The 25591-nt window shown below is 46.1% G+C and overlaps 1 protein-coding gene across 19 annotated transcripts in view; it reads left to right on the forward strand.

Moving 5' to 3' along the window:
* LOC129815762 (dedicator of cytokinesis protein 3-like) overlaps positions 1-25591 on the forward strand; it is a 400044-nt gene that overhangs the window by 312602 nt on the left and 61851 nt on the right. For all 19 annotated transcript variants that reach the window (XM_055869857.1, XM_055869854.1, XM_055869856.1 and 16 more), the window contains 7 exons: positions 1633-1758; positions 13933-14057; positions 15156-15318; positions 16658-16764; positions 20961-21132; positions 21923-22020; positions 23638-23721. In XM_055869857.1, the coding sequence (XP_055725832.1) occupies positions 1633-1758; positions 13933-14057; positions 15156-15318; positions 16658-16764; positions 20961-21132; positions 21923-22020; positions 23638-23721 (875 nt within the window). The remainder of the gene's footprint in view (positions 1-1632; positions 1759-13932; positions 14058-15155; positions 15319-16657; positions 16765-20960; positions 21133-21922; positions 22021-23637; positions 23722-25591) is intronic.

The raw sequence follows: 25591 nt of genomic DNA on the forward strand, positions 1-25591 counted from the left end.
CATCTAGCCATAACATAGTCACCACGTCACCTGAGTCCCCATCTACCCATAACATAGAGTCACCATAGTCCCCATCTACCCATAACATAGTCACCATAGTCCCCATCTACCCATAACATAGAGTCACCATAGTCCCCATCTACCCATAACATCGAGTCACCACTTCACCATAGTCCCCATCTACCCATAACATAGAGTCACTATAGTCCCCATCTACCCATAACATAGAGTCACCATAGTCCCCATCTAACCATAACATAGAGTCAACATGTGAAATTATACTTGGAGAAGGTCTGACTTCTTTCTAGACTTTTCTAGGTTTGTTCTTTCTGATTTAGCTGCTGAGGGTATTATGAGAAGCACACGGATTTATTCTGTAATAATATTTTGTCCATTTTAGACTGAAACATAAAGACAGAATGGCAGAATACCTCCTCGCCTCTTCTCTGTACATCCGTGGGAGTTTATGTTTCAGCAGCTGTTCAGCTCCGAGTTGGTTAGCTGTTAGCATCCTCAGGGAGCCATTCAATATGTATGAAACTTCAAACTACTGCAGCTACATTACCTCAGGCTTTTAAATGGTTGAGAAAAAGCCTGAGATTCTGAGGCAGGCAGAATAAAAAATGCTCTCTTTATATTAAAAGTCCACGCGCTCTCTCACACACACACACACACACACACACACACACACACACACACACACACACACACACACACACACACACACACACACACACACACACACACACACACACACACACACACACACACACACATTGACAATGGGTGAGACACTGGGTGGTGATGTTTTAGTTATAGCATAATGCCGTAGTGTCTGCAATAGTAGAGGAAGTCGCTGCAGGGTTGAGTTACATTATTTATCCATGCTCGCACCAGCTTCTAATGTCTGGCCATTTGCTGCCCCAAAAATTGCAATTATGAACAAAATGCTTTCCAAGGTCCTCCTCTCCTCCTCCCCTCACTGAAGTACTGTACACTGACTTCCAGAGCCATTTAAAACGAAATATTAAATGTGCACTATCAATAAAATATTATAACATCTTTAAACATTAGTAGCCTCTCATTAGTAGACATTGCCATTGTTTTTAAATCTGCTGAAAATCATATGGCCTTCTGGGAAGGGCTCAAGGTCTTTTAATGAGGATTTGTTGCTTTTTCAATTTTACTCGTCGTATTACTTATTTTCTAATATGAATAAATCATGAAAATGATGTGAACATGTCTTGTCTGTTGTCCCCACTCCATCCTCAGATCAGATCTGAACAGAAAATGGCCACTAAATGGATACTATTCCTATTTTTCTCCTCCTAAATCTGATAATCTCTCTCTCTCTGTCTTCTCCTTCTCAGGTCTGATCATCTCTCTCTCTCTCTCTCTCTCGCTCTCTCTCGCTCTCTCTGTCTTCTACTCAGGTCTGATCATATCTCTCTCTGTCTTCTCTTCCTCAGGTCTGATAATCTCTTTCTGTATTCTCCTCAGGCAGGTCTGATAATCTCTGTCTTCTCTTCCTCAGGTCTAATAATCTCTCTCTCTTTCTCCTCAATTCTGATAATCTCTGTCTTCTCCTCCTCAGGTCTGATAATCTCTCTCTCTCTGTCTTCTCCTCCTCAGGTCTGATCATCTCTCTCCAGCTGCTGAGAGGAGAGATGGAACAAATCAGGAGAGAGAACCCTATGATTTTCAATAGGGGCGTGGCCATTACACGCAAGCTGGGCTTCCCCGATGTCATCATGCCAGGTGAGAACTGGGCTACTGATGTTATATTGGATGTCTCCCAATAATAGCTCCTTTCTCCTGAAGTGTTCACTACTTCCCACAGATCTAAATGCATTGGATTGGTGGAGACATGGGCTAGAGGGAGTTTCCATCATATTTCTTATCTCAGTCATTTCCTTTCAAATCATTAAAGGGAAGTGAACCAGTGTACACGTCAAGAGAAAGAGAGATTATTGGGCCGTTGTTTCAATGCAGTAGTTGGTATTTCTGGCTGAAGTAAGGCTTGAATGTATGTGGATGGGTTGGTGTGTTAGACCATGCAGGCTACACAGTACAGTAGACTTGTCTTGGCTCTGCTTGGCCCTGTTTCTTTATGAAATGCTGTGACAGCAGTCCGGTTCTAAAGACTAGCAACACAGTTTCAACAAAGTGACAGAGTCCCTCCCCTCTCTCTGTCCGTCCATCTTTATGTCTGTCCGTCGGTATGTCTGTCTGTCCGTCCGTCTGTCTGCACTGTTGTGGTCCACATTCTTATAGTCCACTTAATGATTGATGTCGTCTCTCCCCCCCCAATCAATATTCCACTCTGCTTCTAAACCCTCATTCCGTTATTCCATATCCCTTCCCCATTCTCCTCTCAGCCCAGGTTAATTTGTTTGTGAATAGTCTAGTCTCCAGCTCGTCTTTATAATCACACTCAGGTCCAACTGCATTCATTCACATGCAAAGCTAATCACTTCAAATCCTTGTTGGAATGAAATGTCGATAAATCAATTAGTCTGGGTGACTGATGGGTCCGAGTAGCAGACCTGGGATCAAATGGTATTTGAAATCATTTCAAATACTTTATCTGTGATTTTATTGAGTTTCCCTGGCTTAATAGAAAACTACAAACCCTGTCCATCTGGCACTCCAGGCAGGCTAAATCCAACACTCAAATAGTATTTGGCCTCAGGTCTGTGTAGTACAGATGTAGGATCTTAATTTGAGGCAGTTTGCTAAAGCAGGAAAATAATCCTGCAGCAACAGGAAATGTGGATTGTAATTAAGACATTTTTGTAGGGAACATCCCTGGTCATCCCTACTGCCTCTAATCTGCTGCACTCACTAAACACAAATTCTTTGTTTGCAAATGTTGTCTGAGTGCTGAGGTGTGCCTCTGGCCCTCCGTAAATACATTTAAATTGAACAAGACATTTGTGCCGTCTGGTTTGCTTAATATAAGTAATTTGAAATTATTTATACTTTTACTTTTGCTACTGAAGTATTTTTTAGCAATTACATTTACTTTTGATACACAAGTATATTTAAAACCAATACTTTTAGACTTTTGCTCAAGTAGTTTTTTACTTGGTAACTTTCACTTTTACTTGAGTAATTTTCTATTAAGATATCTTTACTTTTACTCAAGTATGACAAGTGGGTACTTTTTCCTCCACTGGATACATGTAAGGGAAAACGTCAGAAGCCTTTTTAAACCTCAAATAACTGCAACAGGGTCATCAAATTAAGATCCTACATATGGGTAGGGTTTGCAGGGAATAATAATAAAGGTATACTCTTTAAAAAAAGTATGTATGTCTATGTAGGTATGTGTATGTATGCATACGTGAATGGATATATATATTTACCCCAAAAAATATGGGGGATTGGAAATGATGCAGACAATTACATTGGAAGCAACATTCTTTCCGCAATATTAAGCTGATCCACCCCCCAAAATAAAAAAATAAAAAATAAAATAAAAAATAAAAAAGATCCTACATATGTAGTAGTGTTCGGGTGACTCAATCCAAATAATAAAATAGTGTATTTCCCTCCGAGGGTCTTAGCCCCAAATGAGGGAACACAAACCAGTGCCATTCTTTATGTGGCTGGCTGGCTATAGTGGAGATGTGTTAACCTGGGGTGGCAGGTAGCCTAGTGGTTAGCGCATTGGACTAGTAACCGATAGGTTGCAAGTTCGAATCCCTGAGCTGACAAGGTAAAAATCTGTCTTTCTGCCTCTGAACACAGCAGTTAACCCACTGTTCTTAGGCTGTCATTGAAAATAAGAATTTGTTGTTGCTGACTTGCCTGGTTAAAATAAATTACCAGTGTGCTAGGTTATAGTGGACAAGTTAACCAGTTCAACTCTCCTGAGGGCTTGTTTTGGGCCCTGTGTGTTTGGCTATAGTGGAGAGAGACAAGTTAACCAGTCCAACTCTCCTGAGTGCTTGTTTTGGGCCCTGTGTGCTTGGCTATAGTGGAGAGAGACAAGTTAATGAGAGCACTGTATCATGCTACATACTACAAGCTAGCTATGGTTAAATTTAGCATGGCTCAATTTGATTGGTCAAGAATAGTCTCCTTCAACAGTTTCTGTGTCTATCGTCATTCCAATCGCAACGCTCGCCCGACTTACATGATGAGAGATGGGATCAGGAAAGTGTCATCGAGACACAGAGTTTCGTTTACAAGGGAGAGTTGTGGTCAACCAACCGGTCGATCGCGGTCAACTGGTTGAACTTCAAGGCATTCGTAATCGATCACCAAACATTCCTAATCGATCACCAAACATTCCTAATCGATCACCAAACATTCCTAATCGATCACCAAACATTCCTAATCGATCACCAAACATTCCTAATCGATCACCAAACATTCCTAATCGATCACCAAACATTCCTAATCGATCACCAAACATTCCTAATCGATCACCAAACATTCCTAATCGATCACCAAACATTCCTAATCGATCACCAAACATTCCTAATCGATCACCAAACATTCCTAATCGATCACCAAACATTCCTAATCGATCACCAAACATTCCTAATCGATCACCAAACATTCCTAATCGATCACCAAACATTCCTAATCGATCACCAAACATTCCTAATCGATCACCAAACATTCCTAATCGATCACCAAACATTCCTAATCGATCACCAAACATTTCTGTAAAAGAAAACAACAACGATAAAGACTTGCATTACTTTATTTTTTTGCTGTTGGCCATAAGTGCACTTGATACAGCAGTCCTAGTGCCCGGAAAGGCAAAGTGTTCCCATTTTTTTTTTTTTTTTTTTTTTTCCCATTTTGTTCCCATTTCAGGTGTCTGAAGGTAGAACTCCGCCTACCCTGCAGGCCAAAGAGCAAATCAAGTGAACTTATAGGCCTACTGCTGACCAATCAGAAAGCTCAGATAGCTCGCACCATAGACAGGGAAAAAAAGCCTTGAACTCACAGCAAAGTTGATCATGTGAGATTTTAAAACTTTAAAGCCATGACTAGAGAGAGACTCAACGAACACAGCAAAGAGCTGCTGTTTTTATGAGTAAGTTGAAGTTGTTTTTCAGTACTGTCAACACTTTGTTTAACACTGTTATAATCCATAACATGCACATTCTCCCTACTTCCACTCACACTACAACCAGCACTGCAGCTGTAATAAATGACCACAGCAAAGTCTTCCAATAAACTTGTGTTGTTATTATTAGCGGCTTGAGTCTCTTTTTTACATCGAGGAATATTTCACTTTCTCTGGTTATAGGAGTAACAACATGAATAGGTGCATGAGGCAGAAATAATGCAGTGTGACTTGAGTTTCACCGTGTCCCCATTTCCCAGTGGAGGGAAGGAGAGAGGCAGCTACACCGCTGTTCGCTCCCCTCAGACTGACCATCAGATGCAGGTCATCAGTCTGTCACGATCGTCCATGGGAGAGAGAGAGAACCAAGGCGCGGCGTGTAAATAATACATCTTCTCTTTATTTAGGAGATGACCAAACAAAGCAAAACAACAAATCCAAGACCGTGAAACCAAAACCGACTAAATGCAAAACATGCCAACTTGACACAGACTAAGACACCGACTAAGTCAATGACTAACTCAATGACCCAACAAACACATGATGCCTATGGCCGCCTAAAATATGGCTCCCAATCAGAGACAAATGAAAGACACCTGTCTCTGATTGAGAAACCACTCAGGCAACCATAGACATACCTAGAAACCCTCACTAAACCATAGACATACCTAGACATACTTACTCAACACAAAACACACACACAAAACCCAACAACCCCTTAACCATATAATCACCCAAACACAAACCTCCCCCATGTCACACCCTGACCTAACAAAAATAATAAAGGAAACAAAGATAACTAAGGCCAGGGTGTGACACAGTCCAGTAAAATGAAAAAACACACATTATTATGTTTACTCAGCGCTGCCTCACAAGTTATTACAACAAATTATCTATTACCAGTGTGATCGTATACGTAAAATGTTTCCTAAATGGTCTGAGAAGAACAACATTAGCAGGGCAATTCAAGCATAGCTAATATGCAGGGATAATGTATTGGGTCTAGAACCTACTGAGCATAGCTAATATGCATTGATCATGTATTGGGTCTATAACCTACTGAGCATAGCTAATATACAGGGATAATGTATTGGGTCTATAACCTACTGAGCATAGCTAATATGCATTGATAATAAATTGGGTCTATAACCTACTGCACAAACCTCATTGCTACAGAACTGTTTTTAATTGGTTAATGTTGCTTAAGTTTTTAAGTCATGTTTAGAAAAAATCTGAGTGGTGGATCTCAGCTTCCATCTTGACTCAGAATAGATTGGTGACCATAGAGTGTATTATAGAGTGTTGATTCTGCCTTAATCAACATTCAACATGATGTTCCTTACTACCTTCCTACAACATTAGTATTTCCCAATATTCTACTAGGTTTTTTGCTTTCCTTTTTAATGTGTCTCTGTCAGTCTACCTTATCTGTACATGTACCCTCCACTGTCCTCCCCTGCCCTCCCCTAACCTCCCCTAACCTCCACTGCCCTCCCCTAACCTCCACTGCCCTCCCCTGCCCTCCACTGCCCTCCCCTAACCTCCACTGCCCTCCACTGCCCTCCACTGCCCTCCACTGCCCTCCCCTAACCTCCACTGCCCTCCACTGCCCTCCACTGCCCTCCACTGCCCTCCACTGCCCTCCCCTAACCTCCACTGCCCTCCCCTAACCTCCACTGCCCTCCCCTGCCCTCCACTGCCCTCCACTGCCCTCCCCTAACCTCCACTGCCCTCCCCTGCCCTCCACTGCCCTCCCCTAACCTCCACTGCCCTCCACTGCCCTCCACTGCCCTCCCCTAACCTCCACTGCCCTCCCCTAACCTCCACTGCCCTCCACTGCCCTCCCCTAACCTCCACTGCCCTCCACTGCCCTCCCCTGCCCTCCCCTGCCCTCCCCTGCCCTCCCCTGCCCTCCACTGCCCTCCACTGCCCTCCCTGCCCTCCACTACCCTCCCCTGCCCTCCACTGCCCTCCCCTGCCCTCCCCTAACCTCCACTGCCCTCCCCTGCCCTCCCCTGCCCTCCACTACCCTCCCCTGCCCTCCACTGCCCTCCACTACCCTCTACTGCCCTCCACTGTCCTCCCTGCCCTCCACTACCCTCCACTGCCCTCCACTGCCCTCCACTGCCCTCCACTGCCCTCCCTGCCCTCCACTACCCTCCACTGCCCTCCACTGCCCTCCCCTGCCCTCCCCTAACCTCCACTGCCCTCCCCTGCCCTCCACTACCCTCCCCTGCCCTCCACTGCCCTCCACTACCCTCTACTGCCCTCCACTGCCCTCCACTGCCCTCCACGGCCCTCCACTGCCCTCCCCTAACCTCCACTGCCCTCCCCTGCCCTCCACTGCCCTCCACTGCCCTCCCCTAACCTCCACTGCCCTCCCCTGCCCTCCACTGCCCTCCCCTAACCTCCACTGCCCTCCACTGCCCTCCCCTAACCTCCACTGCCCTCCCCTGCCCTCCACTGCCCTCCCCTAACCTCCACTGCCCTCCACTGCCCTCCCCTAACCTCCACTGCCCTCCACTACCCTCCCCTGCCCTCCACTGCCCTCCCCTGCCCTCCCCTAACCTCCACTGCCCTCCCCTGCCCTCCACTACCCTCCCCTGCCCTCCACTGCCCTCCACTACCCTCTACTGCCCTCCACTGCCCTCCACTGCCCTCCCTGCCCTCCACTACCCTCCACTGCCCTCCACTGCCCTCCCCTGCCCTCCCCTAACCTCCACTGCCCTCCCCTGCCCTCCACTACCCTCCCCTGCCCTCCACTGCCCTCCACTACCCTCTACTGCCCTCTACTGCCCTCCACTGCCCTCCACTGCCCTCCACGGCCCTCCACTGCCCTCCCCTGCCCTCCACTGCCCTCCACTGCCCTCCACTGCCCTCCACTACCCTCTACTGCCCTCCCCTACCCTCCCCTGCCCTCCACTGCCCTCCCCTGCCCTCCACTACCCTCCACTGCCCTCCCCTGCCCTCCACTACCCTCCACTGCCCTCCCCTGCCCTCCACTACCCTCCACGGCCCTCCACGGCCCTCCACTGCCCTCCCCTGCCCTCCACTGCCCTCCACTGCCCTCCACTGCCCTCCACTACCCTCTACTGCCCTCCACTGCCCTCCCCTACCCTCCCCTGCCCTCCACTGCCCTCCCCTGCCCTCCACTGCCCTCCCCTAACCTCCACTGCCCTCCCCTGCCCTCCACTACCCTCCCCTGCCCTCCACTGCCCTCCACTGCCCTCCACTACCCTCTACTGCCCTCCACTGCCCTCCCCTGCTCTCCACTGCCCTCCCCTGCTCTCCACTACCCTCCACTACCCTCCCCTGCCCTCCCCTGCCCTCCACTACCCTCCCCTGCCCTCCACTACCCTCCCCTGCCCTCCCCTGCCCTCCACTGCCATCCCCTGCCCTCCACTACCCTCCCCTGCCCTCCCCTGCCCTCCACTGCCATCCCCTGCCCTCCACTACCCTCTACTGCCCTCCACTACCCTCCCCTGCCCTCCACTGCCCTCCACTGCCCTCCACTACCCTCCCCTGCCCTCCACTGCACACTAGAGACGGAGGTAGATTGGTATAAGTACCGCCCCTCTGTGCCCGTAATTCACTCTTCCTCTTCCTCTTTCTCTTTCTCTTCCTCTCACTCCTCTCACGCTTCCTCTCACTCTTCCTCTTTCTCTCACTCTTCCTCTTCCTCTCACTCTCCCTCTACCTCTTCCTCTGTCTCTTCCTCTTCCTCTCACTCTTCCTCTTCATCTTTCTCTCACTCTTCCTCTTCCTCTCACTCTTCCTCTTGTTCTGTCTTGCTCTGGCTGGCTGGCTGGCTGGCTGGCTAACCTGAGACCTCAGTGTTATTTTCACAAACTAATGGATATGTTTCAGCTTAACGGCCTAGCACAGCACCTGGGTTTGACCCTCAGTCGATCACAACAGAACTCTACCCGTACAGCCCAGCACAACACCTGGGCTTGACCCTCAGTCGATCACAACAGAACTCTCCCCGTACAGCCTAGCACAGCACCTGGGCTTGACCCTCAGTCGATCACAACAGAACTCTACCCGTACAGCCTAGCACAGCACCTGGGTTTGACCCTCAGTTGATCACAACAGAACTCTCCCCGTACAGCCTAGCACAGCACCTGGGTTTGACCCTCAGTCGATCACAACAGAACTCTTTTAGCCAAATTGGGAAGTACTCACATCAACAGGGTGCTTCAGCAGCAACCGGGTCTAGCTAAATCAAATCAAATCCAATGTATTTATAAAGCACTTCTTACATCAGCTGATATCTCCAAGTGCTGTACAGAAACCCAGCCTAAAACCCCAAACAGCAAGCAATGCAGGTGCAGAAGCACGGTGGCTAGGAAAAACTCCTTAGAAAAGGCCAAAACCTAGGAAGAAACCTAGAGCGGAACCAGGCTATGAGGGGTGGCCAGTCCTCTTCTGGCTGTGCCGGGTGGAGATTATAACAGAACATGGCCAAGATGTTCAAATGTTCATAGATGACCAGCAGGGTCAAATAATAATAATCACAGTGGTTGTCGAGGGTGCAACAGGTCAGCACCTCAGAGGTAAATGTCAGTTGGCTTTTCATAGCCGATCATTCCGAGTATCTCTACCGCTGTCTCCAGAGAGTTGAAAACAGTAGGTCTGGGACAGGTAGCACGTCCGGTGAACAGGTCAGGGTTCCATAGCTGCAGGCAGAACAGTTGAAACTGGAGCAGCAGCACGGCCAGGTGGACTGGGGACAGCAAGAAGTCATCATGCCAGGTAGTCCTGAGGCATGGTCCTAGGGCTCAGGTCCTCCGAAAGAGAGAAAGAGAAAAAGAAAGAATTAGAGAGAGCATACTTAAATTCACAGAGGACACCGGTTAAGACAGGAGAAATACTCCAGATATAACAGACTGAGCCTAGCCCCCCGACACATAAACTACTGCAGCATAAATACTGGAGACTGAGACAGGAGGGGTCGGGAGACACTCTGGCCCCGTCCGATGATACCCCCGGACAGGGCCAAACAGGCAGGATATAACCCCACCCACTTTGCCAAAGCACAGCCCCCACACCACTAGAGGAGTATAGCCCACAAATATCTCCGCCACGGCACAAACCAAGGGGGGGGGGTGCCAACCCGGACAGGAAGATCACGTCAGTGACTCAACCCACTCAAGTGACGAACCCCTCCTAGGGACGGCATGGAAGAGCACCAGTAAGCCAGTGACTCAGCCCCTGTAATAGGGTTAGAGGCAGAGAATCCCAGTGGAGAGAGGGGAACCGGCCAGGCAGAGACAGCAAGGGCGGTTCGTTGCTCCAGAGCCTTTCCGTTCACCTTCACACTCCTAGGCCAGACTACACTCAATCGTAGGACCTACTGAAGAGATGAGTCTTCAATAAAGACTTAAAAGTTGAGACCAAGTCTGCGTCTCTCACATGGGTAGGCAGACCATTCGATAAAAATTGAGCTCTATAGGAGAAAGTCCTGCCTCCAGCTGTTTGCTTAGAAATTCTAGGGACAGTCAGGAGGCCTTCGTCTTGTGACCGTAGCGTACACCCGTGTCTTGTGACTGTAGCGTACACCTTGTTCCCCCTGTGTGTGTGTGTGTGTGTGTGTGTGTGTGTGTGTGTGTGTGTGTGTGTGTGTGTGTGTGTGTGTGTGTGTGTGTGTGTGTGTGTGTGTTGGTGCGTGTATGTGAGTCACGGCTAGTTCCTGGGAGTTTAGCTTTATTAATGGAGTCCAATCTACTACTACCCCGATACCATCGATCCACAGTGTGATCACAGCCATATCTCATCACGTTGCTAAGATACAGGCTGAGCCGAGCTGCACGCCTAGCCTCGTGATACGTAAACCAGATTGTCTGTATTTCATATTAGCACATAAGTGGTATCACCACATGTTATCTTACTGTACCATCCTTGGCATACCTTGTCTGTCAGTCTGTCCTTATATTGTTATTTACAGCACTCACAATCGTCCATTCTTAAGGGTAATCTCTTCCGTACCGGGACTGTTGAGATTGATATCAGATATCTGTTTTCAATTTGTGTGTGTGTGTGTGTGTGTGTGTGTGTGTGTGTGTGTGTGTGTGTGTGTGTGTGTGTGTGTGTGTGTGTGTGTGTGTGTGTGTGTGTGTGTGTGTGTGTGTGTGTGTGTGTGTGTGTGTGTGTGTGTGTGTGTGTGTGTGTGTGTGTGTGTGTGTGTGTGTGTGTGTGTGTGTGTGTGTGTGTGACTATAGTGTTCAGTAGTCCATTTAATATCCACAATAAACACTACCCTGTTGGATAAACCCTCATACTGCCTGTGTCCAGATAACAGTGCTATCTCTGGCTGGCAGTGGGAGCAGACAAATGGGTAAAGGTTGTCTCAGCCCATCACATTCATATAGTGTTTGAATGTGGGTTAGCAAAAGAAAGCACATCTTTTCCCAATGCCTTTATATCTTGCGTTCTCTCTATCTATTCTCCTGTGTTTACTTAACAGCCATATGGATGCTCTGTATTTGCTGGGAGGATACGGATATCTGTTGTATTCATTAATATTAAGGTATGAAATTATGTAGTGTTACTTTATTTAACCAGAAGGAACTTCAGTTGTGTCAAATAAGATACAGTTCTATAGTAAATATGCAGTATAAACAGCTTCTAGAGATACAGTTCTATAGTAAATATGCAGTATAAACAGCTTCTAGAGATACAGTTCTATAGTAAATATGCAGTATAAACAGCTTCTAGAGATACAGTTCTATAGTAAATATGCAGTATAAACAGCTTCTAGAGATACAGTTCTATAGTAAATATGCAGTATAAACAGCTTCTAGAGATACAGTTCTATAGTAAATATGCAGTATAAACAGCTTCTAGAGATACAGTTCTATAGTAAATATGCAGTATAAACAGCTTCTAGAGATACAGTTCTATAGTAAATATGCAGTATAAACAGCTTCTAGAGATACAGTTCTATAGTAAATATGCAGTATAAACAGCTTCTAGAGATACAGTTCTATAGTAAATATGCAGTATAAACAGCTTCTAGAGATACAGTTCTATAGTAAATATGCAGTATGAACAGCTTCTAGAGATACAGTTCTATAGTAAATATGCAGTATAAACAGCTTCTAGAGATACAGTTCTATAGTAAATATGCAGCATAAAATGTTATAATATTAACTTAGTTTATCTGTAGTAATATTAACGTAGTTAAACTGTAGTAATATTAACGTAGTTAAACTATAGTAATATTGACATAGTTAAACTGTAGTAATATTAACGTAGTTAAACTATAGTAATATTGACATAGTTAAACTGTAGTAATATTAACGTAGTTAAACTATAGTAATATTGACATAGTTAAACTGTAGTAATATTAACGTAGTTAAACTGTAGTAATATTAACGTAGTTAAACTATAGTAATATGTCTTCAATACATCACCAAATAATCAAAAATGTTTTTCCTGTCACGGGTTGAGAATTCTTGAGTAATTTATGTCTGAGATATAACCCACAAATCAAATCAAGTTTATTTATTTTTTTATTTATTTTATAAAGCCCTTCGTACATCAGCTAATATCTCGAAGTGCTGTACAGAAACCCAGCCTAAAACCCCAAACAGCAGGCAATGCAGGTGTAGAAGCACGACACACCGTTACTCTTACAGACAATGATGGTTCATTGTTCCCACTTCCAAGCTTTTTCATTATTCATGGTTAGTACCGCGCAAAACAGCAGGAAACTCAGGCTTCTTGTAGCAACGCCGTATGCGTGCAGAATATTCAAATGAACTCATATATTCTCTGCCTCCGCTGCGGAGTTATGGAGAGTTCTTCTCTTAATATCTGCATGTTAGGATCCATAACGTCATATTAAACAGCCTTGATTTAAACTCACCTTATAGATTGACCTTTGAACTTTCCTCTTAAACGTACTGTACGTTGTGTCTCTGGAATATCTTCCTCTGAAACCAAGACATGAGAAGAAATGTGAGCGTACCAGACGGCACTGGTCAATACTCTGGGGTAGGAAGGAGCAACACAGCTGTGTGTGTGTGTGTGTGTGTGTGTGTGTGTGTGTGTGTGTGTGTGTGTGGGCAAACAGGTCAACAGTTATAGAAAGCATCAATAATGTGTTCGGGATCTAGCAGCACATCCAGTGGGTGGTGGAGATAGGCCAGTTGTCTGTGTGTTCACCCAGGGAAAAGGTCATGATTTGCAGGGAGGTGAAGGAGAGGGATGGGGCGCTGGGTGTAAACAGGGTTGGAGAGCCCTGACATAGTGATAATACGGCTAGAAACAAGACTAACATGAGGTCATCACCCATTTCAAAATCAATTTTCAAATCGGATGTTATTGGTCACATACACATGGTTAGCAGATGTTATTGGTCACATACACATGGTTAGCAGACGTTATTGGTCACATACACATGGTTAGCAGAAGTTATTGGTCACATACACATGGTTATCAGATGTTATTGGTCACATACACATGGTTAGCAGATGTTATTGGTCACATACACATGGTTAGCAGATGTTATTGGTCACATACACATGGTTAGCAGACGTTATTGGTCACATACACACGGTTAGCAGATGTTATTGGTCACATACACATGGTTAGCAGATGTTAATGCGAGTGTAGCGAAATGCTTGTGCTTCTAGTTCGTGCAGTAATATCTAACAAGTAATATAACAATTCCACAACAACTACCTAATACATACAAATCTAAGTGAAGGGATGGAATAAGAATATGTACATATATTAATATATGGATGAGCGATGACCGAGTAGCATAGGCCAGACGCGACAGATGGTATAAGATACAGTATTATACATATTTGATTTCTGTTGTCTAATCTCCCCAGGTGACATCCGTAACGACCTGTACCTCACCTTGGAGAGAGGGGACTTTGAGAGGGGAGGAAAGAGTGTCCAGAAGAACATCGAGGTCACCGTCTACGTGCTCTACGCAGACGGAGAGATACTCAAAGTGGGTTGTTTTCGTTTCCCCCCCCCCCCCCCCTGACGACCGTAATATGTCAGATGACCCTACAAAATACGTTACATTTGTGTTGTGTATTTCATTTGCAATCAAGACTATGCATCCGTACACATTATGGTGTGTGTGTGTGTGTGTGTGTGTGTGTGTGTGTGTGTGTGTGTGTGTGTGTGTGTGTGTGTGTGTGTGTGTGTGTGTGTGTGTGTGTGTGTGTGTGTGTGTAATGACCTGTATGTGTCTGTGATTGTAGTGTGTGTGTGTGTGTGTGTGTGTGTGTGTGTGTGTGTGTGTGTGTAATGACCTGTATGTGTCTGTGATTGTGGTGTGGGTGTGTAATGACCTGTGTGTGTCTGTGATTGTGGTGTGGGTGTGTAATGACCTGTGTGTGTCTGTGATTGTAGTGTGTGTGTGTGTGTGTGTGTGTGTGTGTGTGTGTGTGTGTGTGTGTGTGTAATGACCTGTATGTGTCTGTGATTGTGGTGTGGGTGTGTAATGACCTGTGTGTGTCTGTGATTGTAGTGTGTGTGTGTATGTGTGTGTGTGTGTGTGTGTGTGTGTAATGACCTGTGTGTGTCCGTGATTGTAGTGTGTGTGTGTGTGTGTGTGTGTGTGTGTGTGTGTGTGTGTGTGTGTGTGTGTGTGTGTGTGTGTGTGTGTGTGTGTGTGTGTAATGACCTGTATCTGTCTGTGATTGTGGCGTGGGTGTGTAATGACCTGTGTGTTTCTGTGATTGTGGTGTGGGTGTGTAATGACCTGTGTGTGTCTGTGATTGTCGTTTGTGTGTGTAATGACCTGTGTGTGTGTGTGTGTGTGTGTGTGTGTGTGTGTGTGTGTGTGTGTGTGTGTGTGTGTGTGTGTGTGTGTGTAATGACCTGTATCTGTCTGTGATTGTGGCGTGGGTGTGTAATGACCTGTGTGTTTCTGTGATTGTGGTGTGGGTGTGTAATGACCTGTGTGTGTCTGTGATTGTCGTTTGTGTGTGTAATGACCTGTGTGTGTGTGTGTGTGTGTGTGTGTGTGTGTGTGTGTGTGTGTGTGTGTGTGTGTGTGTGTGTGTGTGTAATGACCTGTGCGTATGTCTTCCTGTAGGACTGTATCAGCCTGGGCAGTGGTGAAGCCCACATCAGTGAACACCGCTCCTTTGTCCTCTACCACAACAACAGCCCTCGCTGGAGCGAGGTGGTTAAACTGCCCATTCCCATAGACCGCTTCAGAGGATCACACCTGCGCTTCGAGTTCAGACACTGCTCCAGTGAGTACCGGTCTGCTCTAGAGATAATCAGTAATGTCATGATAATCGAGTGCTTGGCACTTGTGCGGAGACTTGGCTAGACTGGAAATCTCAATTTCTAACACGTATGAACACAGGAAGATAATCACACAGCTGATCAAATTTGCGCGAAAATATTTTACGTCTGTGTTCTAGAGATTATACTGAAGACAACTCATTTAACTACTCCTGCTTGCTAGACCTTTCTAAAGCCAGTTACATAGTAAATGTTCAGCAACACTTGAATATAGTGGAAGAGGATAAACTTCAATAGTGCTTCTTTCTTCTGTGGGCCAGCCATTTGGGGTACATATGACACTTAGTGAGTGATTGTCTCTCTATGTTCTTTCTCTCTGTTCTTCCTCTCTGTTCATCCTCTCTGTTCTTCCTCTCTGTTCATCCTCTCTGTTCTTCCTCTCTGTTCTTCCTCTCTGTTCTTTCTCTCTGTTCTTCCTCTCTGTTCAACCTCTCTGTTCTTCCTCTCTGTTCATCCTCTCTGTTCTTCCTCTCTGTTCTTCCTCTCTGTTCTTTCTCTCTGTTCTTTCTCTCTGTTCAACCTCTCTGTTCATCCTCTCTGTTCTTCCTCTCTGTTCTTCCTCTCTGTTCTTCCTCTCTGTTCTTCCTCTCTGTTCTTCCTCTGTTCTTCCTCTGTTCAACCTCTCTGTTCTTCCTCTCTGTTCTTTCTCTCTGTTCAACCTCTCTGTTCATCCTCTCTGTTCATCCTCTCTGTTCTTCCTCTCTGTTCTTCCTCTCTGTTCTTCCTCTCTGTTCTTCCTCTCTGTTCTTCCTCTCTGTTCTTCCTCTCTGTTCTTCCTCTCTGTTCTTCCTCTCTGTTCTTCCTCTCTGTTCTTCCTCTCTGTTCTTCCTCTCTGTTCTTCCTCTCTGTTCTTCCTCTCTGTTCTTCCACTCTGTTCTTCCACTCTGTTCTTCCTCTCTGTTCATCCTCTCTGTTCTTCCTCTCTGTTCAACCTCTCTGTTCATCCTCTCTGTTCTTCCTCTCTGTTCTTCCTCTCTGTTCTTCCTCTCTGTCTCTTCCTCTCTGTTCTTCCTCTCTGTTCATCCTCTCTGTTCTTCCTCTCTATTCATCCTCTCTGTTCATGCTCTCTGTTCTTCCTCTCTGTTCATGCTCTCTGTTCTTCCTCTCTGTTCTTCCTCTCTGTTCTTCCTCTCTGTTCTTCCTCTCTGTTCTTCCTCTCTGTTCTTCCTCTCTGTTCATTCTCTCTGTTCTTCCTCTCTGTTCTTCCTCTCTGTTCTTCCACTCTGTTCTTCCTCTCTATTCATCCTCTCTGTTCTTCCTCTCTGTTCATCCTCTTCTCCACAGCCAAAGACAAGGCGGAGAAGAAGCTGTTTGGCTTTGCCTTCACACCACTGATGAGAGAGGATGGGACAACGCTGTCAGACGAGAATCACGAGCTCTATGTCTACAAGGTCAGCCTTCTTTCTGCCTCTTCTTTCCATGGTTGTTTTCCTCTTGTAGTGGTGAATCCTCCTGTAGTGGTGAATCCTCCTGTAGTGGTGATTCCTCCTGTAGTGGTGATCCACCTGTAGTGGTGATTCCACCTGTAGTTGTGATTTCTCCTGTAGTGGTGATCCTCCTGTAGTGGGGATCCTCCTGTAGTGGCGATTCCTCCTGTAGTGGGGATTCCTCCTGTAGTTGTGATTCATCCTGTAGTGGTGATTCCTCCTGTAGTTGTGATCCTCCTGTAGTGGGATTCCACCTGTAGTTGTGATCCTCCTGTAGTGGGGATTCCACCTGTAGTGGTGATTCCTCCTGTAGTGGTGATTCCTCCTGTAGTTGTGATTCATCCTGTAGTTGTGCTCCTCCTGTAGTGGTGATTCCTCCTGTAGTGGTGATTCCTCCTGTAGTGGTGATTCCACCTGTAGTGGTGATTCCACCTGTAGTTGTGATTCCATCTGTAGTTGTGATTCCTCCTGTAGTGGTGATTCCACCTGTAGTGGTGATTCCACCTGTAGTGGTGATTCCACCTGTAGTTGTGATTCCTCCTGTAGTGGTGATTCCACCTGTAGTGGTGATTCCACCTGTAGTTGTGATTCCTCCTGTAGTGGTGATTCCACCTGTAGTGGTGATTCCACCTGTAGTTGTGATTCCTCCTGTAGTGGTGATTCCACCTGTAGTGGTGATTCCACCTGTAGTGGTGATTCCACCTGTAGTTGTGATTCCTCCTGTAGTTGTGATTCATCCTGTAGTTGTGCTCCTCCTGTAGTGGTGATTCCTCCTGTAGTTGTGATCCTCCTGTAGTGGGGATTCCACCTGTAGTGGTGATTCCCTATGAAGTGTTGATTCCCTATTTAGTGGTGATCCTCCTGTAGTGGCGATTCCACCTGTAGTGGGGATCCTCCTGTAGTGGGGATCCTCCTGTAGTGGTGATTCCCTATGTAGTGGTGATTCCCTATGTAGTGGTGATTCCACCTGTACTGGGGATTCCACCTGTACTGGGGATTCCCTATGTAGTGTTGATTCCCTATGCAGTGGTGATTCCCTATGCAGTGGTGATTCCCTATGTAGTGGTGATTCCCTATGTAGTGGTGACTCCCTATGTAGTGGTGATTCCCTATGTAGTGGGGATTCCCTATGCAGTGGTGATTCCCTATGTAGTGGTGATTCCCTATGTAGTGGGGATTCCCTATGTAGTGGTGACTCCCTATGTAGTGGTGATTCCCTATGTAGTGGGGATTCCCTATGTAGTGGGGATTCCCTATGTAGTGGTGACTGCCGACGTAAAACCACTGGCACGGGAGAGAGCTGTTCATAACACGTTCACAAAATTACTCTTTTTTGAGTGAAAATCCCATTTATTGTGCATGTAGCAAATATATAGCTCCAATACAGTTGAAGTCGGAAGTTTACAAACACTTCGGTTGGAGACATTAAAACTTGTTTTTCAACCACTCCACAAATTTCTTGTTAACAAACTATAGTTTTGGCAAGTCTGTTAGGACATCTACTTTGTGCATGACACAAGTAATTTTTACAACAATTGTTTACAGACAGATTATTTCACTTATCATTTACTGTATCACAATACCAGTGGGTCAGAAGTTTACATACACTAAGTTGACTGTGCCTTTAAACAGCTTGGAAAATTCCAGAGATTTATGTCATGGCTTTAGAAGCTTCAGATAAGCTAATTGACATCATTTGAGTGAATTGGAGGTGGACCTGTGGATGTATTTCAAGGCCTACCTTCAAGCTCAGTGCCTCTTTGCTTGACATCATGGTAAAATCAGCCAAGACCTCAGAAAAAAAAGTGTAGACCTTCAAAAGTCTGGTTCACCTTGAGAGCAATTTCCAAACGCCTGAAGGTACCTTGTTCATCTGTACAAACAATAATACGCAAGTCTAAACACCATGGGACCACGCAGCCGTCATACCGCTCAGGAAGGAGACGCATTCTGTCTCCTGGAGATGAACATACAGAACAACAGCAAAGGACCTTGTGAAGATGATGGAGGATGCAGGTACAAAAGTATCTATATCCACAGTAAAACAAGTCCTATATCAACATAACCTGAAAGGCCGCTCAGCAAGGAAGAAGCCACTGCTCCAAAACCGCCATAAAAAAAGCCAGACTACGGTTTGCAACTGCACATGGGGACAAAGATCGTACTTTTTGGAGAAATGTCCTCTGGTCTGATGAAACAAAAATAGAACTGTTTGGCCATAATGACCATCGTTATGTTTGGAGGAAAAAAGGGGAGGCTTGCAAGCAGAAGAACACCATCCCAACCGTGAAGCACTGTATTGAAGCAACATCTCAAGACATCAGTCAGGAAGTTAAAGCTTGGTCGCAAATGGGTCTTCCAAATGGACAATGACCCCAAGCATACCTCCAAAGTTGTGGCAAAATGGCTTAAGGACAACAAAGTCAAGGTATTGGAGTGGCCATCACAAAGCCCTGACCTCAATCCCATATGAAACTGAAAAAGCGTGTGCGAGCAAGGAGGCCTACAAACCTGACTCCGTTACACCAGCTCTGTCAGGAGGAATGGGCCTAACTTCACCCAACTTATTGTGGGAAGCTTGTGGAAGGCTACCCGAAACGTTTGACCCAAGTTAAACAATTTAAAGGCAATGCTACCAAATTCTAATTCAGTGTATGTAAACTTCTGACCCACTGGGAATGTGATGAAAGAAATAAAAGCTGAAATAAATAATTCTCTCTACTATTATTCTGATATTTCACATTCTTAAAAATAAATGTGGTGATCCTAACTGACCTAAAACAGGGAATTTTTAGAAGGATTAAATGTCAGGAATTGTGAAAAACTGAGTTTAAATGTATTTTGGCTAAGGTGTATGTAAACTTCAGACTTCAATTGTATTCCAAAAGAAAAGGCGCAGAGTGATGCATTCTATCAGCTGTATCTCCTCTCACCTGTACTAACCCTTCCTGGTCACCTGTGCTAACCCTTCCTGGTCACCTGTGTTAACCCTTCCTGGTCACCTGTGTTAACCCTTCCTGGTCACCTGTGCTAACCCTTCCTGGTCACCTGTACTAACCCTTCCTGGTCACCTGTGTTAACCCTTCCTGGTCACCTGTGTTAACCCTTCCTGGTCACCTGTGCTAACCCTTCCTGGTCACCTGTACTAACCCTTCCTGGTCACCTGTACTAACCCTTCCTGGTCACCTGTGTTAACCCTTCCTGGTCACCTGTGTTAACCCTTCCTGGTCACCTGTGTTAACCCTTCCTGGTCACCTGTACTAAACCTTCCTGGTCACCTGTGTTAACCCTTCCTGGTCACCTGTGTTAACCCTTCCTGGTCACCTGTACTAACCCTTCCTGGTCACCTGTACTAACCCTTCCTGGTCACCTGTGTTAACCCTTCCTGGTCACCTGTGCTAACCCATCCTGGTCACCTGTTCTAACCCATCCTGGTCACCTGTTCTAACCCTTCCTGGTCACCTGTACTAACCCTTCCTGGTCACCTGTACTAACCCTTCCTGGTCACCTGTACTAACCCTTCCTGGTCACCTGTACTAACCCTTCCTGGTCACCTGTACTAACCCTTCCTAGTCACCTGTACTAACCCTTCCTGGTCACCTGTGCTAACCCTTCCTGGTCACCTGTGCTAACCCTTCCTGGTCACCTGTACTAACCCCTCTTGGTCACCTGTGTTAACCCCTCCTGGTCACCTGTGTTAACCCTTCCTGGTCACCTGTGTTAACCCTTCCTGGTCACCTGTACTAACCCTTCCTGGTCACCTGTGTTAACCCTTCCTGGTCACCTGTGTTAACCCTTCCTGGTCACCTGTGTTAACCCTTCCTGGTCACCTGTGTTAACCCTTCCTGGTCACCTGTGCTAACCCTTCCTGGTCACCTGTACTAACCCTTCCTGGTCACCTGTGCTAACCCTTCCTGGTCACCTGTGCTAACCCTTCCTGGTCACCTGTGTTAACCCTTCCTGGTCACCTTTGCTAACCCTTCCTGGCACAACAGCTCCTACTCCTCTCTTACAACCTAAAGTACTATGAACACTTGGAAATAAGTGCTATAAAGGTCTGTATGTACAAAGCTTGTTTGAGCGTAGTTTTGGCTGTTAAAGGAGGTAGGGTTCATCTGGCATGAACTCTGCAGTACCTCACATCCTTCTCTCCTCTCCAGTGTGATGAGAACGCTACGTTCAGTAACCATGCGTTGTACCTGGGTCTGCCCTGCTGTAAGGAGGACTTCAACGGCTGTCCCAACATACCCTCCAGCCTCATCTTCCAACGCAGCACCAAGGAAACCCTCTGGATCTCCACACAGCTCTCCTCCACCAAGCTCACACAGAATGGTAGGTCTCTTCTCTCTTCTCTTCTCCTCTCCTCCTCCCCTCTCTCCTCTTCTCTTCTCCTCTCCTCCACCAAGCTCACACAGAATGGTAGGTCTCTTCTCTCTTCTCTTCTCCTCTCCTCCTCCCCTCTCTCCTCTTCTCTTCTCCTCTCCTCCACCAAGCTCACACAGAATGGTACGTCTCTTTGCTCTTCTCCTTTCCTCTCCTTCTCTCCTCCTCTCCTCTCCTCTCCTCTCTTCTCCTCTCCTCTCTTCTCCTCCCCTCTCTCCTCTTCTCCTCTCCTCCTCCCCTCTCCTCTTCTCTTATCCTCTCCTCTTCTCCTCCTCTCATCTCTCCTCTTCTCTCCTCTTCTCTTATTTCCTCTCCCCTTTTCCTCTCCTCTCCCCTTCTCCTCTTCTCTCCTCTTATCTCCTCTCCTCTTCTCTCCTCTTATCTCCTCTCCCCTTCTCTCCTATTCTCTTATCTCCTCTCCCCTTCTCTCTTCTCCTCTCTTATATTCCCCTCTCTTCTCTTCTCTCTTTTCTCTCCTCTCTCTCCTCCTCTCCTCTCTTCACTCCTCTTCTCCTCTCCCCTTTTCCACTCCTCTCTTCTCCTCTTCTCTTCTACTCTCCCCTTCTCCTCTCCTCTCTTCTCCACTTCTCTTCTACTCTCCCCTTCTCCTCTCTTCTACTCTCCCCTTTTCCTCTCCTCTCTTCGATTCTCTTTTCCACTCCCATTCCCCACCAAGCTCACGTAGATTACTTGGCCATTGATCCTGATCTTGATTCCACTGCCATTATCTTGTTCCCAGTGGACCTGCTTGCATTGTTGAAGTGGAAGGCACACCCAGACAGAGTGATGGACATCCTGGGGCGCCTACGCCACGTCAGTGGAGAGGAGATTGTCAAGGTTAGACGCTTACTTTATAGGAAAAACAAATATACATTCTGAATAAATATGGTGCAACGCTCTGAGTTTAACCTGTTTGGGGTGCAAGCCCGACCTCGGACCGAAAATGACACCCCTGCAGGGCGCGAAATTCAAAATCTATTTTTTTTAAATATTTAACTTTTACACATTAACAAGTCCAATACAGCATTTGAAAGATAAACATCTTGTCAATCCAGCCAACATGTCCGATTTTTTAAATGTTTTACAGAGAAAACACCACATATATTTATGTTAGCTCACCACCAAATACAAAAGTGGACAGACACGTATGAATTATGATTATGAAGTATGAATTATGATTGAAGTAGCATGCACAACCAACCGAAATAAACTAAAACCAACCTAAAGAGCCCAGAAAAAACGACCTCAGATGACAGTCATATAACATGTTACACAATAAATCTATGTTTTGTTCATAAAAAGTGCATATTTTAGCTATAAATCAGTTTTACATTGATGCTACCCAAAAATGCTAATACATAGCTTGAGTCTGAATCCAGCCGGGAGTAGCCAGAGAAAATACATACACCAACGTCGGCTACTAATTACACCTCATAAAACATTTCAGAAAAACATATGGTGGATAACTAATGAAAGACAGATATCGTGTGAATAAAGCCAACATTTCCGATTTTTGAAGTGTTTTACAGCGAAAACACAATATATCGTTATATTAGCTAACAACAGAAGCTAGCATAAGGCAGCATTGATTCTAGTCAAGCGCTAGCCTAGCACAGTTAGCAGAGTTAGCATTCAACAGTTCGACATATATATGAAAAAGCATCCCAAATTGGGTCTTATCTTTCTTGATACTCCATCAGAATGTTGTAACGGGGTCCAATGTCCAGTAGAGTCTTTAGTTGGGTTCCAGAACGAATTATTTCCCTCTTTGGTTAGCTAGCACGATAGCATTGCTGCGCTAGAAAGCGTTTCTTCAAAAAATTCTTCCGTCGTTTCACATCTAAAGTCCAGAATAAATTGCAATAATATAATTAAAGTATATTGAAAAAACATACTTTAGGATGATTTTGTGACATGTATCAAATAATATCGTAGTCAGGCATCATATTCAACGTTATCTACCTTGTTCCAGAAGCCGAGACCAAATTATCCTTCGCGCCCGGATTTTTTTTTTAACTGCGCAGGTCTCACAAGAAGTTGTGTTATTCAGTCCAGGGACGAGATATTCGACTCCTTTCAATTCTCACTTCCGCATTACAGTCTGACGAACGCCTGTGACGTGTCCCTATCGTCCCAAGTCAAATGGCCTTTTATAGAGAAGGTCTTAAAGAGACACATCGCATTTTGGAAAACTCAATTCGGCTGGGAAAATGGCTGTAAAAATATTTCTGTTCGACTTAGAGAAACAATTCAAACCTTTTTAGAAACTACAGACTGTTATCTATCCAACCGTAGTAAATATATGCATATTGGAAAATAAAAAGTTTCTTAGGAGGCCGTTTGAAAATGTGCACACATTTTCCAGTTTTTTCAATATTCAGCGTGCAGCCATAACAGGTTTTAAAGGCCGTTCATATATTTAACATTTATCTTCATATCTTTATTATTTGACAGTTCCTCCAAGACATTTTGGACACCCTGTTTTCCATTCTGGATGACAACACTGACAAGTATGGTCCTCTGGTGTTTCAGTCACTGGTGAGAAACCTTCTGAGAATCTGTACTGTCTGTTTGTGTGTGTGCGTGTGTATATGTGTGTGTGTGTGCGTGTGTATATGTGTGTGTGTGTGCGTGTGTATATGTGTGTGTGTGTGCGTGTGTGTGCGTGTGTGCGTGTATGTGTGTGCGTGCATGTGCATGCATGTGTGTGTGCGTGCGTATGACACTAAATGCCCTTTTCTCCATTAGAGGTGTCCACCTCTTGCTGCAGTACTCTATGCAGCGTCTGCTTGTCATGTTCCCTCCTCAGTAATGAAGGATAGTGTGTCTGTGTTTTTTAGGCTGAGTCCCAAATGGCACCCTATATAGTGAAGTCTTGTCAAAAGTAGTACACTATTTAGGACTCTGTCTGGGCTGGCCCAGAGCCAGTGATTATTAGTAGCTTCCTCCCAGACAGCTGCCTGCTGCAGGGCCATATCTCAGGGGAGTGTTTAGACTAGCCCAGACTTCCTCACAACAGAGTCAAAGGACGTATCCCTCCCCTCTCCCCCCAGCCTCCCTTCTGTTGTGTTGGGGATGCAGAGATGATAGGTGGTCAGACAGAGATGATAGGTGGTCAGGCAGAGATGATAGGTGGTCAGACAGAGATGATAGATGGTCAGACAAAGATGATAAGTGGTCAGACAGAGATGATAGGTGGTCAGACAGAGATGATAGGTGGTCAGACAGAGATGATAGGTGGTCAGACAGAGATGATAGGTGGTCAGACAGAGATGATAGGTGGTCAGACAGAGATGATAGGTGGTCAGACAGAGACGATAGGTGGTCAGACAGAGACAATGTCTGGTCGGACAGAGACGATGTCTGGTCAGAGAGAGACGATGTCTGGTCGGAGAGAGACGATGTCTGGTCGGAGAGAGACGATGTCTGGTCGGAGAGAGAGACGATGTCTGGTCGGAGAGAGACGATGTCTGGTCGGAGAGAGACGATGTCTGGTCGGAGAGAGAGACGATGTCTGGTCGGAGAGAGACGATGTCTGGTCGGAGAGAGACGATGTCTGGTCGGAGAGAGACGATGTCTGGTCGGAGAGAGACGATGGCTGGTCAGAGAGAGACGATGTCTGGTCGGACAGAGACGATGTCTGGTCAGAGAGAGACGATGTCTGGTCAGAGAGAGACGATGTCTGGTCAGAGAGAGACGATGTCTGGTCGGACAGAGACGATGTCTGGTCAGAGAGAGACGATGTCTGGTCAGAGAGAGACGATGTCTGGTCAGAGAGAGACGATGTCTGGTCAGAGAGAGAGACGATGTCTGGTCGGAGAGAGACGATGTCTGGTCAGAGAGAGACGATGTCTGGTCAGACAGAGACGATGTCTGGTCAGAGAGAGACGATGTCTGGTCAGAGAGAGACGATGTCTGGTCAGAGAGAGACGATGTCTGGTCGGACAGAGACGATGTCTGGTCGGACAGAGACGATGTCTGGTCAGAGAGAGACGATGTCTGGTCAGAGAGAGAGACGATGTCTGGTCGGAGAGAGACGATGTCTGGTCGGAGAGAGACGATGTCTGGTCGGAGAGAGACGATGTCTGGTCGGAGAGAGACGATGTCTGGTCAGAGAGAGACGATGTCTGGTCAGAGAGAGACGATGTCTGGTCAGAGAGAGAGACGATGTCTGGTCGGAGAGAGACGATGTCTGGTCAGAGAGAGACGATGTCTGGTCAGACAGAGACGATGTCTGGTCAGAGAGAGACGATGTCTGGTCAGAGAGAGACGATGTCTGGTCAGAGAGAGACGATGTCTGGTCAGAGAGAGACGATGTCTGGTCAGAGAGAGACGATGTCTGGTCGGACAGAGACGATGTCTGGTCAGAGAGAGACGATGTCTGGTCAGAGAGAGACGATGTCTGGTC

The sequence above is a fragment of the Salvelinus fontinalis genome, chromosome 18 (genome assembly GCF_029448725.1).
Source record: "Salvelinus fontinalis isolate EN_2023a chromosome 18, ASM2944872v1, whole genome shotgun sequence".
In the NCBI taxonomy this organism is placed as follows: Eukaryota; Metazoa; Chordata; class Actinopteri; order Salmoniformes; family Salmonidae; genus Salvelinus; species Salvelinus fontinalis.